Source organism: Tursiops truncatus, chromosome 14, assembly GCF_011762595.2.
Source record: "Tursiops truncatus isolate mTurTru1 chromosome 14, mTurTru1.mat.Y, whole genome shotgun sequence".
Lineage (NCBI taxonomy): Eukaryota > Metazoa > Chordata > Mammalia > Artiodactyla > Delphinidae > Tursiops > Tursiops truncatus.
The window spans coordinates 6113678-6127439 of NC_047047.1; the positions used below are offsets into that span (position 1 = coordinate 6113678).

General features: G+C 43.6%; 1 protein-coding gene across 1 annotated transcript in view; it reads left to right on the forward strand.

The window, feature by feature from the left end:
• The window catches only part of LONRF2 (LON peptidase N-terminal domain and ring finger 2), a 38105-nt gene that overhangs the window by 15617 nt on the left and 8726 nt on the right, over positions 1-13762 (forward strand). The window contains 7 exon segments of the mRNA XM_019931031.3: positions 3906-4028; positions 6180-6341; positions 6857-7058; positions 8285-8384; positions 8637-8751; positions 9716-9837; positions 11217-11375. Of these exon segments, the coding sequence (XP_019786590.2) occupies positions 3906-4028; positions 6180-6341; positions 6857-7058; positions 8285-8384; positions 8637-8751; positions 9716-9837; positions 11217-11375 (983 nt within the window).

Sequence of the window (13762 nt, forward strand, 5' to 3'; positions counted from 1 at the left end):
GAAGCTGAAATAAAGACATTTTTAGGAAACATGTCTTTGTTGCCAGCAGATGTGTACTACAAGAAATGCTAAAGGAATTTTCCAAGTCTGAAGGAAAACAGTAAATTGTAACTCAAATATAAAGGAAGTGATGAAGTGCACCACAAATAGACCAAAGCAAGGACCAGCTAACTACATGGTGTCTGCCTACAGGAATCAATTTTAAATGCAAAGATACAGACTTAAAAGTCAGTAGAAATATACCCTCAGAGGGATTTCACCCCATGGGGAAAGGAGAACAGGAGGACCTCAGCAATCCTTGTCACCACCATGGACCTCTGCAGCCTTTGCTTCCAAGGACGTTTACAGTCTTCACCAACCCTGAACCCAGATGATGGAGCTGCCCAGGGTCCTTCCCCAGGGTCTCCTTCCCAGTGCTGGAGCTCTCACTGTGGTGAGACCTTTCAGGAACCCAGGTTGCTGCTGGGCCCCACTCACGAGGATCAGGGTGCCACAGGGCCTCACCACCTGTGGGCATCAGAGCTGCCTCTGTGCTGTGCCCTTCCCCCTGGGGCCTAAGTGAGTTAGGGTCTATGCATCTGCTACTCTGCCATCACGGGACCATGAAGCTGCTGCTCTGTGCCCCGCCCCCTGGGTCCTCAGTTGGGACTTTGACTCTCTGTCACCAGACTGTGCAGCTGTTGCTCTGTGCTCCATCCCTTCCTCCTCAACTGGGACACCTCTGTGCCCTGTTATCCCTGGGCTTTGCTGCTGCTGCATCTTGCGAACCCTCTTGACCCCCTTAAATACAAATCACTGCAGGGGGACCCAGACCCTGGTTCCATGGGTGATGTACACACACTTGCACCTCAGATACTGACTCCATCATCGCAGCAAGTGAGCCTGTGTCCCAGGCCACAGGGGCCACGGTAGTTCTGCCTGCCACTGAGCTTGTGACTCCTGCTCTGCTCTGAATGCAAGTGCCTCAGGCCTGGTACCACAGAGGGATCCCCTCAGCTGGAACATCCCCCCACACATCGAAGAGAAGAAGAGGAGGACCCCAGCAGCCCTAGCTGCCGCTGCCATTGCAGGTACCCATGGGATGCTGGCAGTCTCAGCTGCTGAGTGTCCCCATGGTCTTTGCCAGCGTTGAACTCAGCTGGCAGATCTGCATGGAGATGGTGCCAGTGCACCCCTACCCAGCTGGTACCCTCACAGCCAACTTTAGGTGAAGGGGAGTTTAGATGATCCCCTGAAGCCAGGTCATGCAGATGGAAAATCAATAAGGAAATAATGGACTTGAACTTGAATAAGGAATCATGGACTCCTGGATCAAATGAGTCGAATAGACACATACAGAACATTCCAACAAACAGCAGCAAAATATATGTTTTCAAGGGCACACAACATTCTCCATGATAGATCATATGCTAGGTCATAAAGCAAGTCTTAATAATTTTAAGATGATTGGAATTTTATCCGGTATCTTTTCCAGACACAATGGTATGAAACTAGAAATACATAAATAGGAGGAAAGCTAGAAAAGTCACAAATACATAGGAATTAAACAACAGGCTTGTGAGCAACCACTGAGCCAAAGAAGAAATCGAAAGGAAAATAGAAAAATACCCAGAGACGAACCAAAATGGAAGCACAGCATACCAAAATGTATGGGATGCAGCAAAAGCAGTTCTAACAAGGAAGTTGTAGCAATAAACTTTTACATTAAGAAAAAAGTAAGATCTAAAATAAACAATCTCAGGGACTTCCTTGGTGGCGCGGTGGTTAAGAATCCGCCTGCCAATGCAGGGGACACGGGTTCGAGCCCTTGTCCAGGAAGATCCCACATGCCACAGAGCAACTAAGCCCGTGCGCCAGGACTGCTGAGCCTGCACTCTAGAGCCTGAGAGCCACAACTACTGAGCCTGCGTGCCACAACTACTGAAATCCTCGTGCCTAGAGCCCATGCTCCTCAACAAGAGAAGCCACCGCAATGAAGAGTAGCCCCCGCTCACTCAACTAGAGAAAGCCTGCATGCAGCAATTAAGACCCAACACAGCCAAAAATAAATAAATATAAACAAATAAATAGATACTAATGCTTTAAAAAAATAAAAGAAAACAACAGCCTTAAATCTCAAGAACCTAAAGAACAAACTAAGTTAGCAGAAGGAAGTAAAAAAGAGCAGGAATAAATGAAATTGAGACGAGAAAGACAACATAAAAGATGAACAAAGCTAAGATTTGGTTTCTTGAAAAGTTAAAATTGACAAACCCTTAGCTAGACTAGGGAAGAAAGAGATGACTCAAATAAATAAAATTATGAGTAAAAGAGAAGACATTTGATACCACAAAAATACAAAGGTTCAGTGACTACTTTGAACATTTATAAACCAACAAATGAGATAATTTAGAAGAAATAGGTAAATTCCTAGAAACATACAGCCTACCAAGTTTTGAATCAAGAAGTAATTAGAAAATCTGGACAGACCAATAACAATCAAGGGGATTGAACCAGTAATGGAAAATCTCCCAGAACAGAAAATCCCAGAACCAGGTGGCTTCACTGATGAATTCTATCAATCTAAATTGATCTCAATCTATTCTATCAATTTAAAGAAGAATTAATGCCAATCCTCACCAAACTCTTCCAAAAATTGAGGGAGGATGGAGCACTTCCAACTTCCTCATTTTATGAGGTTAGCATTACCCCGATACTGAAGCTAGACAAGGCCACTGCAAGAGAAGAAAAGTATAGGCCAGTTATCTCTAATGAATGTAGATGCACAAATTCTCGACAGAATACCAGCAAACCAAATGAAAGAGCACACTGAAGGATCACTGCAACGGGATCAAGTGGGATTTATCCTTGGGATGCAGAGATGGTTCAACAAATGCAGATCAGTCAGTGTGATACCCCACATTAACAGAATGGAGGATAAAAATTATAGGGTCATCTTTTTTTTTTTTTTTTTTTTTTTTTTTTTGCGGTACGCGGGCCTCTCACTGTTGTGGCTTCTCCCGTTGCGGAGCACAGGCTCCGGACGCGCAGGCGCAGCGGCCATGACTCACGGGCCCAGCCGCTCCGCGGCATGTGGGATCTTCCCGGACCGGGGCACGAACCCGTGTCCCCTGCATCGGCAGGCGGACTCTCAACCACTGCGCCACCAGGGAAACCCCGGTCATCTTAATAGATGCAGAAAAGGCATCTGACAAAATTCAGCCCCCTTTTATGATACAAACTCTCAACGAATTAAGTATAGAAGGAATGAACCTCAGCATAATAAAGGCTATATATGACAAGCTCACAGCCAAAATCACGTTCAGTGGTGAAAAGTTAAAAACCTTTTCTCAGTGGTCAGGAGCAAGACAAGTATGCCCTCCCTTTTCTTAAATCAATTTATTTTTATTTTTGGCTGCATTGGGTCTTCGTTGCCGCATTGCATCCATAAAGCAAAAACAAAATGCTGTTGGAAAATATTGACCCATATTGCGTTTTGTTCATTTCTGTTGTGGGCCTTTGTATATTACACTTTGTGTTAGTTATGTCTGTCCTGTCTGTGTGCTCCCATGAGACTGTAAGCTCCTTGAAGACAGGAACATGGTAGTGACCTGTGATTGCTGGGTGAGTGAAGGGTGGTAGACAGTCAGTTCTCTCTCAGCATGTCCCTTAGAACTGCTTTGGGCTCACATTCCAGGTATGGACTCCTGTGTTCTGATTGTGTGTTGCACTTGTGGGACATTCAGGTTTGCCCAGTTTCGAAGGCAGTAGAGCTAGAGCCATCCTCGGTGGGCTTGTGTTTATTCTACTTAATGTGCAAATAAAACAGTTCCAGTGATTTTTTTTTTTTAATTTCAGGGCTGTTTGTACATGAGTAAATTATCATCACACTGTTTTTTCAAATGTATATCTTTGGATGAATCCAGGGACATCACGTGAAAGCTCTGGCTCTTTCCGGACTGGGAAGAAGTAAGGAAGTGTTGAAGGAGTTTCTCTACTGCCTGGCTTTGAATCCTGAATGTAACTCAGTGAAGAAAGAAGTGCAGAAGGTGTGATTTCCGTTCAATGACTTTCCTCTTGAAGTCTTATCTTCAGCCTTTGTGTCCATGCTGAGTAGCTGCTACACGTAATATGAACAAGAAATGTAGTTCTGAATTATTCATGACAGTGTGATTTAAAACACACAGTGATAATGATGAGTTCATGCATTTGATGATGCCGCATGTTTCATGAGACAGTGTACACATACCTCAATTCTACTGAAATAGTGACACGTATTACTGAGGCAGGGTAGATGTGTGCAGCTGGGGAGGCAAAGTGATTTATCCTGGAGTTGGTAATTCAAGGACTGTAGTTTGTGCAGAAGCCCTGTAAGAGACATCATGATTTATGCAAAAGTTATCAATTGAGCTACATAGGTTGACTTGAAATTTTCAGCAGAGCTTTACCAACATGGAGCAGAAACACCTGCTGTTTTATGCAAATCTTTAACCCAGTCTTATTAGAGGTCATCGAGTCACACTTGATGTGGGGACTTGCCCTATAAAAAGGCCTGTACAGTAGGTACACAGTCTTAGCATTTCCGATGACAAGGAGTCCTTGCTTTTACATCAACGTTTCCATATTTTAACACTGTTTATTTTCAACTTGTACGGTACACTTACCCTGTAATTTCCACTCTACAGTTGAGTTTTAGTCTCTGGAGCAAGAGAGAAGTTTTTCCTCCTTAATTTAAACCGCCTTAGATATTAGAGAAGAGCTATCATCTTCGCCTTAACTAGTTCTTTGAACCTAACATCCTCTCCCCATAGAACGGGGTTGTCAGGTTTCCTCCTCTGGCTGCCTTGCTGTATACACCGAACTTTAGCCCCTATATGCAGTGGCTGCAGGCGGTGAACGTGTATCTTCCCTGTGTTCACTGGGAGTTTATTTTTAGCCTCCCATCACACTGTTGGCTTCTGTTAGAACTGTAATTGGCCAGAAGAGCCAGATGTTTCTTTTGTAATGAGAACTTCCTGGCACTATTTTTTATCCTATTCTTGTGTAGTTGACTGGTCTTTGTTGGTCCTGTTAAGTTGTCACTCATTGGTTTTGATCACTGTTTCCACTTGTCAAAATAATATTGAATCTTGAGCTGGCTGTTTTGAACGATTCCTGCCTGCTTTGTCTCACCTGCAACTTTCACAAGAATCGTAAAACATGTGTTACCCCAACTGATCCTCACAACAGCATCACGAGAAGTTGAGCCCGAGGTCAGCGACGTTAAGCAGATTCAGGAAGGTCCCAGGACCAGGATTCAGGTCTCGTGGATTCTTGCCCGTCTGGCGCTTTTGCATGCAGACATGATGTTTTTCCCTCCAGCATGGTACAGGTGCTAGGTATCTTCTGTCACGGACGGTGCCAAACAGTGCCAGCCTCCTGATGCCCATGAGATGTGGTACCCTCCCTGGCAGCCTCCTGCAGCTCTGCTGACCCCTCAGGGCCAGTGCCGAGGACACTGCCGTCCCTGCTGGGGTGCTGACCCTCACTGCCGCAGAGGTCGTGGGTTCTGGTGCGCTCATCTGTCACCTGCAGCGCAGTGGCTGCATTCTTCGTTGAGGTTTCAGTGACTCCTCTACGCCTCTCTTAAGCCCTCGGATTCAGCTGAGTCCATGAGTTTCTGCAGGACCATCGAGGGACTGGCCAGCACTTCCCACCACCACCAAAAGCTGGTGAACCAGAACTGTGTCCCTTCACCTTCTCTTCCTTTAAAGTTCGTACTGGTTGACTCTTCCGGTTCTCTTGTAAATTAAGCAGCCCTCTAGAACTATCTTAATCCTGTGGGTCATCACAGCTCAGGTACAGTCTGGGACCCCCTGCAACCGATACACCCCACGTTTCTCTCTTACCCCTGAGACATTTAGGGGAGATTTTCTGTAGCAGGTGTGTAAGGACCAAACTCAAAGAGACTGTAATGCTCGTATTTTGTAATTGGTACGAGTAAGATGGACAGGAACTGGGGGCTCAGATGCTTAAGATGTTGACTGTGGTTTCAGACACACTTGAATTTTTAAAACATTGGCAGTTGGAATAGGGTAGTTATTTTTGTCAATGTCTTAGGCCTGTTTGGCTTCAGAGTTTCCTCTGAGTCTTTCAGGTATGTGATGTATTTTTCAAAAGTGTCTTAAAATATATATTTTTCCATCTTGGCAATTTTACAGGTAATGTGTGAGGTGTTTTTCCCTGCTTCAGAAAACGTGCCTCAGAATTTAACATCTTCCATCCAAAGCAGACTGTTGCACACAAGATTAACGGCGCAGTGTCAGAACCACATAAGCAGCCAGCCTCCTGTGGAGGGAGGTGGCAGTGCAGGGAGTTCTAAGGTGGGAAGTGCACGTGTTTGCCAATATTATGTTGATTAAGCTTTATGTAATTTTGAACATTTACAAGTTACTCACACGGTTGCGTTACGTTAGCTACAAGTACTTCTTAAGACCAGTTCTGGCTTCTCAGCCTGAGAATTGACACTTTTAAAGGAATTTGATGGAAGTAATGAAAATCACTGAAGATTGAAAGAAACTTTTAGAACATCTCCAAACAACTCACAACATCAGGAGACTTGATATTATTTTGTCTTGGAGAAAAAAGAGCAGAGGGATGGTTTGAATGTATGAAGATTGGTGTTCAGTTGATCTGTTTCCGGAAGAAATTATCCTTATATTTTACGATGAAAAGTGTAAAGTTCATCTTAGAAGTTAATAGATGAAACCAGTTATGAGGGAAGAGTATATGCTCTCTTTTTTTCCAGAGATTTCTAAGAAAGGCTACTGCATGATTTTTTTTTCTCTGATGCTATGATTTCTTTAAGATTCAGGATTCTCTTTTCCTACTTAACCAGAATCCATCTGAGAAACAGGATGTATTTAGAAATACCAATTCTTCGGTGTTATATTTTATACTGGGCCTACACTCTGAGGAGGATAAGGAAGTGTTAGAAAGTTTTCTTCCAGCGGCGCTGAGCACTGGTTTAAAGAGACAGTTTCCGAATGATTTGGAGGATGCGCACGATGTGAACGGCCCTGGAAAAATTCCCAAGAAAGGTCAGTAAGGCTACTTTTTTTTTTTTTTTTTTTTTTTTTTGCGGTACGCGGGCCTCTCACCGTTGTGGCCTCTCCCGTTGCGGAGCACAGGCTCCGGACGTGCAGGCTGAGTGGCTGTGGCTCACGGGCCCAGCCACTCCGCGGCATGTGGGATCTTCCCGGACCGGGGCACGAACCCGCGTCCCCTGCATCGGCAGGCGGACTCTCAACCACTGCGCCACCAGGGAAGCCCAGTAAGGCTATTTTGTCACTGCGTGTGTGACCCTAGAGTGATAGAATGTTGGCTCATACTCAGTATACTTTAGAAACATTTTATATAGGTGGTTTAAAATTGGTAATGAAATGAACATATCACCTTCAAGATTGTAGGACAGTTTAAATGTTTACCCCTACAAGGACTTCATAGTCAAAAATAGCAGAGAAAATTTAGGTATAACTTTCACTTTTATTCATGCTTTACAGTTAAATTATGGCTGTATACAGTCAGCCCTCAGTATCTGCGGATTCAACCAACCACGGATCAAAAATATTCAGAAAAAAAAAAATTCCACAAAGTGTCAAAAGCAAAACTTTCTTTTGCCCTGTGTAGGGATGAGTCATCAACACATAGCATTTACATATGTTACTATAAGTGTTATAAGTAACCTAGAGATGATTTAACGTACAGGCACACCTCGTTTTATTGTGCTTTGCAGATTTTTTTTTTTTTTTAACAAATTGAAGGTTTGTGGCAAACCTGTGTTGTCAGAAGATGGTTAGCACATTTGGCAATAAATTATTTTCAGTTAACGCGTGTACATTTTTTTAGACATAATGCTGTCGCACACTTAATGGACTACCGTATAGCATAAACATAACTTTTATATGCACTGAGAAACCAAAAAAAAAAAATGTGTGATGCAGTTTATTGCAATATTGACTTGACTTCAGTGTACTGGAACTGACCTTGCAATATCTCTGGGCGATGCCTGTACGTGGGAAGATGTGCTTAGGTTATATGCAAATACCACACCATTTTACGTAAGGGACTGCAGCATCAGGGGTCTTGGTATCTGTGGCGATCCTGGAGCCAGTCCCCACGGCGATACGGAGGGACAGCTGGACTGCTAATCCCATCCAGCATGGTTTGTTACATTGGTGTAACATACTTTCCCCAGAGGAAATACAGTTATCACATGCTCTTACCCAGATGTGCAAGTGTTAATTATAGCATTTAACTTTTTCAGAGGCTGATTCCTCACCCCAAAGGAACGTGAGCTCTAACGTAGGAGAAAGTGCAGAGCTCCTGATAGATGTGGCTGATTTTGAGTGTGCCCTTTGCATGAGGTAGGATGACATAGAATCTACGCAACTGTGAAGAATTCAGCCTTTCTGAATTTTGTATCCCAAACATAACGGGCTTTTTATTGTTAGAGAAATTACGTATATCTCAATAACAATTGATTTATTTTCTAAAAATAAGATTAAGGAAGTTGTAAATGGAAAATGGATATAAGTGATTTCTAGAATTCTTATAAAAAGGTTATTTGAAAACGTCTTCTGGACATTTCTTGCTGAAAACCCAGATGTCTTCTCCAGGTTGCTCTTTGAGCCTGTCACTACGCCCTGTGGACACATGTTTTGCCTAAAATGCCTCGAGCGCTGCCTGGACCATGCCCCACATTGTCCTTTGTGCAAAGAAAAACTCTCAGAAGTAAGTATTTCTTGGGAACTGACAATTCCTAGCACTTTTTTATTCGGTCTCAACCTACTTCCCCTTCACATCCAGCTTTAATTCCTCAGACCCTCAATGCCCTTTCCCAGTCCAGGTCAAGTCAACTCTTTGCCTTTTGTGTGCGTCTGTATAAGTAACATCGCAGTGCCAGAGTAAACCCACAAAATAGGGAAGATTAAATTTCACTTTAAATTCATAATCTTAAATCTGAGACCCAAAACCTTATTAGTCATTTTTTTTTTATAAATTTACTTATTCATTTATTTGTTTTGGGCTGCATTGGGTCTTTGTTGCTGAGCACAGGCTTCCTCTAGTTGTGGTGAGTGGGGGCTACTCTTCGTTGTGGTGGTGGTGCACGGGCTTCTTATTGTGGTGGTGTCTCTTGTTGCGGAGCACGGGCTCTAGGCACATGGGCTTCAGTAGTTGTGATGCACGGGCTTAGCTGCTCCGTGGCATGTGGGATCTTCCCGGACCAGGGCTCGAACCCGTATTGGCAGGCGGATTCTTAGACATTGCGCCACCAGGGAAGTCCTTATTAGTCATCCTTACTGTGCTTCTCTGGTAGCCTCAGCTTTTCACTCTCCAGGTGGTTCTTTCATCTCTCTTCTCTCCCACCACCTGCTACTCACCCTCCCTGACATTATGATACTCATGGAAAGGGTATACACCAGCAAAATGGGAATTGCCTCTTCCTTGCTCCAAGGGAACCCTTTCTTTGCTTCTCTCATGGAGGGGGGGGGGGCGTCCGGGGACTTCCCCTCCCCCTCCCCTCCCCTTCTCTCCCTCTCAGGGCCGACCCCCCTGCTCTCACCTCAGTCCCTTTCGTCTTCTGAGACGACTCCCCTCCCCCCACCTCCTTGTTGACCCTTGACTAGGAAGAGAGCTCTTTGTCCTTAAGAATTAATTACCATGTGGTATTATTTAACTTTTTCTTTTGTTCCAGTTGTTGGCAAGCAGAAATTTTCATATAACTACTCTGGCTGAAGAATTAATATTTCGATATTTGTCAGACGAACTGTCTGACAGAAAGAGAATTTATGATGAAGAAATGACGGAGCTTTCAAAGTAAGTCTCCGTGCTCCAGGTACTTGGTGTTGAGTTCAGGCTAAAGAAGAAAATCCTTGTTAATTTCACGACTTTATCTCATTTTTTCCCCCTGCTTTGGCAGAGAAATTAGCCTCCAAAAAAATTAATTGCAAAGAGTTTATATGAATTTAATTGAAAAAGTTTGTAAGAAATATTTCAAAAGTGTGTTTTGACAATATTATATGGTTGCTTTTTGTGTCTAAATAAGCAATGCTGAATTTTTCAGAATTGAAAAGGCACAGGACATAGAAGGGAAAAAGGGATTACCACTGAAAATAGGCTTGACAGTTATTTTTTCTCTTTTAAAGTGATTAAAATGTTGTGTTGTAGTGACCCGTAAGTATTGAGACCTTATCATTCTTCTACTCTTTTTTTATTTAGAACTCATTACCTTTGACGGCCTTCATCAGAATTTTTTTCTTATTTACTTTTCTTGAGATATAATTGACGTCTCACATTGTATTAGTTTCAGGTGTACAACATAATGAGTTGATATTTGTGTATATTGTGAAATGATCACCACAATAAGTCTAGTTAACATGTCTCTGGACATAGTTACAAAAATTTTTTTCTTGTGATGAGGGCTTTTGAAGATCTACTCTCTTAGGAACTTTTTTTTTTTTTTTTCTTTGCGGTACGCAGGCCTCTCACTGTTGTGGCCTCTCCCTTTGCGGAGCACAGGCTCCGGACGCGCAGGCTCAGCGGCCACGGCTCACGGGCCCAGTCGCTCTGCGGCATGTGGGATCTTCCTGGACCGGGGCACGAACCCGCGTCCCCTGCATCGGCAGGCGGACTCTCAACCACTGCGCCACCAGGGAAGCCCTTAGCAACTTTTAAATACGCAGCACAGTGTTATTAACGATAGTCACCATGCTGCACCTTACATCCCTAGGACTTATTTATTTCATGACTGGAACCTTGTGCTGTTTGACCCCCTTCACCCATTTCACCTGCCCCCTCCTCTGGTAACCCTGTCTGTTCTCTGTATCTGTGAGCTTGGTTTTGTTTATTTTTAGATTCCACATATAAATGAGCCCCTACAGTGGTATTTGTCTTTCTCTGTCTGACTTATTTCACGTAGCACAGTGTCCTCAAGGTCATCAGAATGTTTTTATAGTGATCATAAGCGTGGTCTCCTCAGATTAAATAAGAGGGCTTGGCAGGGAATGTGGCTCAGCTGAGAACTTTCTCAAGCTGTGGCCCTTGGCTTTCTTTTCCCACCTAAGCCTGAGGCAAACCTGAGGGGTTTGTAAGTGAGAGAGCTGAGGTTGGCTAGCTTCTGCTGTTTCACAGCGACTCTCACTCCCTTCTGTTTCTAACAGCTCCACCTCTAAGTTCACATTTCCCTCACCCCGCAGTCTGACCAGGGATGTGCCCATCTTCGTGTGTGCCATGGCCTTCCCCACCGTGTCCTGTCCGCTCCACGTCTTTGAGCCCCGCTATCGGCTTATGATAAGAAGATGCGTGGAAACTGGCACCAAACGGTTTGGCATGTGTTTATCTGCAGGGCACGCAGGGTAAGAATTACCAGTGTTCAAAGAAAGGGTTCTAATTAAGTGTATCATTTGTCATTTTTCTTGAAGAACAGCTTAAGGTGATGTTGAAAACCTCTAGTGTCTCCTGTTACGTAACAAAGTATAAGTTCAGGGCCATCCATGATGTGGTCCCACCCTTCGTTTCTAGCCTCATCTCCTATTCCTTCCTTTGGAACATCATACCTACTAGTCCATTGCCACATTATTCGCCCTCCTCTAAAAAAAGTTCATGTTTTCATGCCTCCATGCTTCCCTCTGTCTGTAATTCTCTTCTAGCTCACCATTATACAAACAAATCTGGTCCAACTTTTTAGGTCTAAAAAAATTGTTACATCCTCCACGAAACCTTTATCCACACAGCCAGAAAACTTTCGGTCTTATAAAAAGCCATGGTGCTTGTTTTTTTTTTTTTTTTTAAATTAATTTATTTTGGATGTGTTGGGTCTTTGTTTCTGTGCGAGGCCTTTCTCTAGTTGCGGCAAGCGGGGGCCACTCTTCATTGCGGTGCGCGGGCCTCTGACTGTCGCGGCCTCTCTTGTTGCGGAGCACAGGCTCTGGACGTGCAGGCTCTGTAGTTGTGGCTCATGGGCCTAGTTGCTCCGTGGCTTGTGGGATCCTCCCAGACCAGGGCTCGAACCTGTGTCCCCTGCATTAGCAGGCAGATTCTCAAGCACTGCGCCACCAGGGAAGCCCTGCTTGGTTTTCTATCTCTTTTTGTTTTGCATCATTTTTCTAGGGAAGATGTTCCAAATCAGCAGGCAGCTCCCCTCCAAAGACTGCTCTGGGGACCCCGGGTCCTGCCCACGTCCTGGCTTCCTGATCCTCTAGGGCTTTGTCGTTACTGCGTGGTCCTGATGAGGTCATTACATCCAAGTTCTAGCTGGTGGAAGAGGCCCTGGTGCTTGTAGGGGATCCTGGAGAAAAGGGGCCCATAGCAGTCACTGCTGCTCACACCTCCAGCAGAGGAGGCTGGGAAATGTAGTCCATCCAGTTGCCCAGGAGTTAGGGGAGAATTGATGTTTAGGGCTATCTGCTAGTTTCCACCGTATATACCTAGGAACATATCTTTCTAAAGATGTACGTAGAACATTTATGGAGAAAATTCTACAACTTTATTGAAAGATATTCAAGAATGGACAGAGATACTGTGTTCATGGGTACATAGACTCAGTGTCATAGAGAGATGTTCTTTTTTTTTTTATCTTTATTGGAGTATAATTGCTTTACAATGGTGTGTTAGTTTCTGCTTTATAACAAAGTGAATCAGTTATACATATACATATGTTCCCATATCTCTTCCCTCTTGCGTCTCCCTCCCTCCCACCCTCCCTATCCCACCCCTCTAGGTGGTCACAAAGCACCGAGCCGATCTCCCTGTACTATGAGGCTTCTTCCCACTAGCTATCTGTTTTACGTTTGGTAGTGTATATATGTCCATGCCACTCTCTCACTTTGTCACAGCTTACCCTTCCCCCTCCCCGTGTCCTCAAGTCCATTCTCTAGTAGGTCTGTGCCTTTATTCCTGTCTTACCCCTAGGTTCTTCATGACATTTTTTTCCTTAGATTCCATATATATGTGTTAGCATACGGTATTTGTCTTTCTCTTTCTGACTTACTTCACTCTGTATGACAGACTCTAGGTCTATCCACCTCACTACAGATAACTCAATTTTGTTTCTTTTTATGGCTGAGAGATGTTCTTTTTACCCCAGTTGGTCTATAAATCCAAAGTAGATCTGGTCAGCATCACAAGAGGGTTTTTCATGGAATTGCTCAAGCTGATTTTAGAATCATTATGTTAAAGACCAAGACCTGGTAGTTTTGAAAAACCAGCTGAGAAAGATGGGAGAACATCCCTGCAATAAACTTACAAGTCCAAGTAAGTAGACCATTGAAACAGACTATAGAGATAAGCAGATCCACTCACATCTGGACTCCAAATTTATATGTAATTTGTGAGAAAAGGCAAAACTCCTCAATAAAAGGTACTCAGACAATTAGTGGGTAGTCCAAATGGGAAAAAAAAATCTTTTCTCTGCCTTATACTATACACAAAAAGTAGCACATTTACATTCCCAATGTGAGATGTGAAAAACAAAATATTAAAACATTTAAGAGAGAATATTGGGGACTATCTTTACAATTGGCAACAGGGAGAGATTCTTTTCTTACACAACATGCCGAGAGCATTAGCGTAGAGAAAGAGATGAATACATTTGAATTATTAAGAGTTGATTCATCACAGTCAGCATAAGCAAAGTGAAAAAAGTTTCATAAGTTCCACTGGGAATATGGAACATTCAGAAAAGATTTACTACAGATAAGCTACTGAACCTGTTTCCTGAACCCGTCAAAGGGCAGGTTGCTCA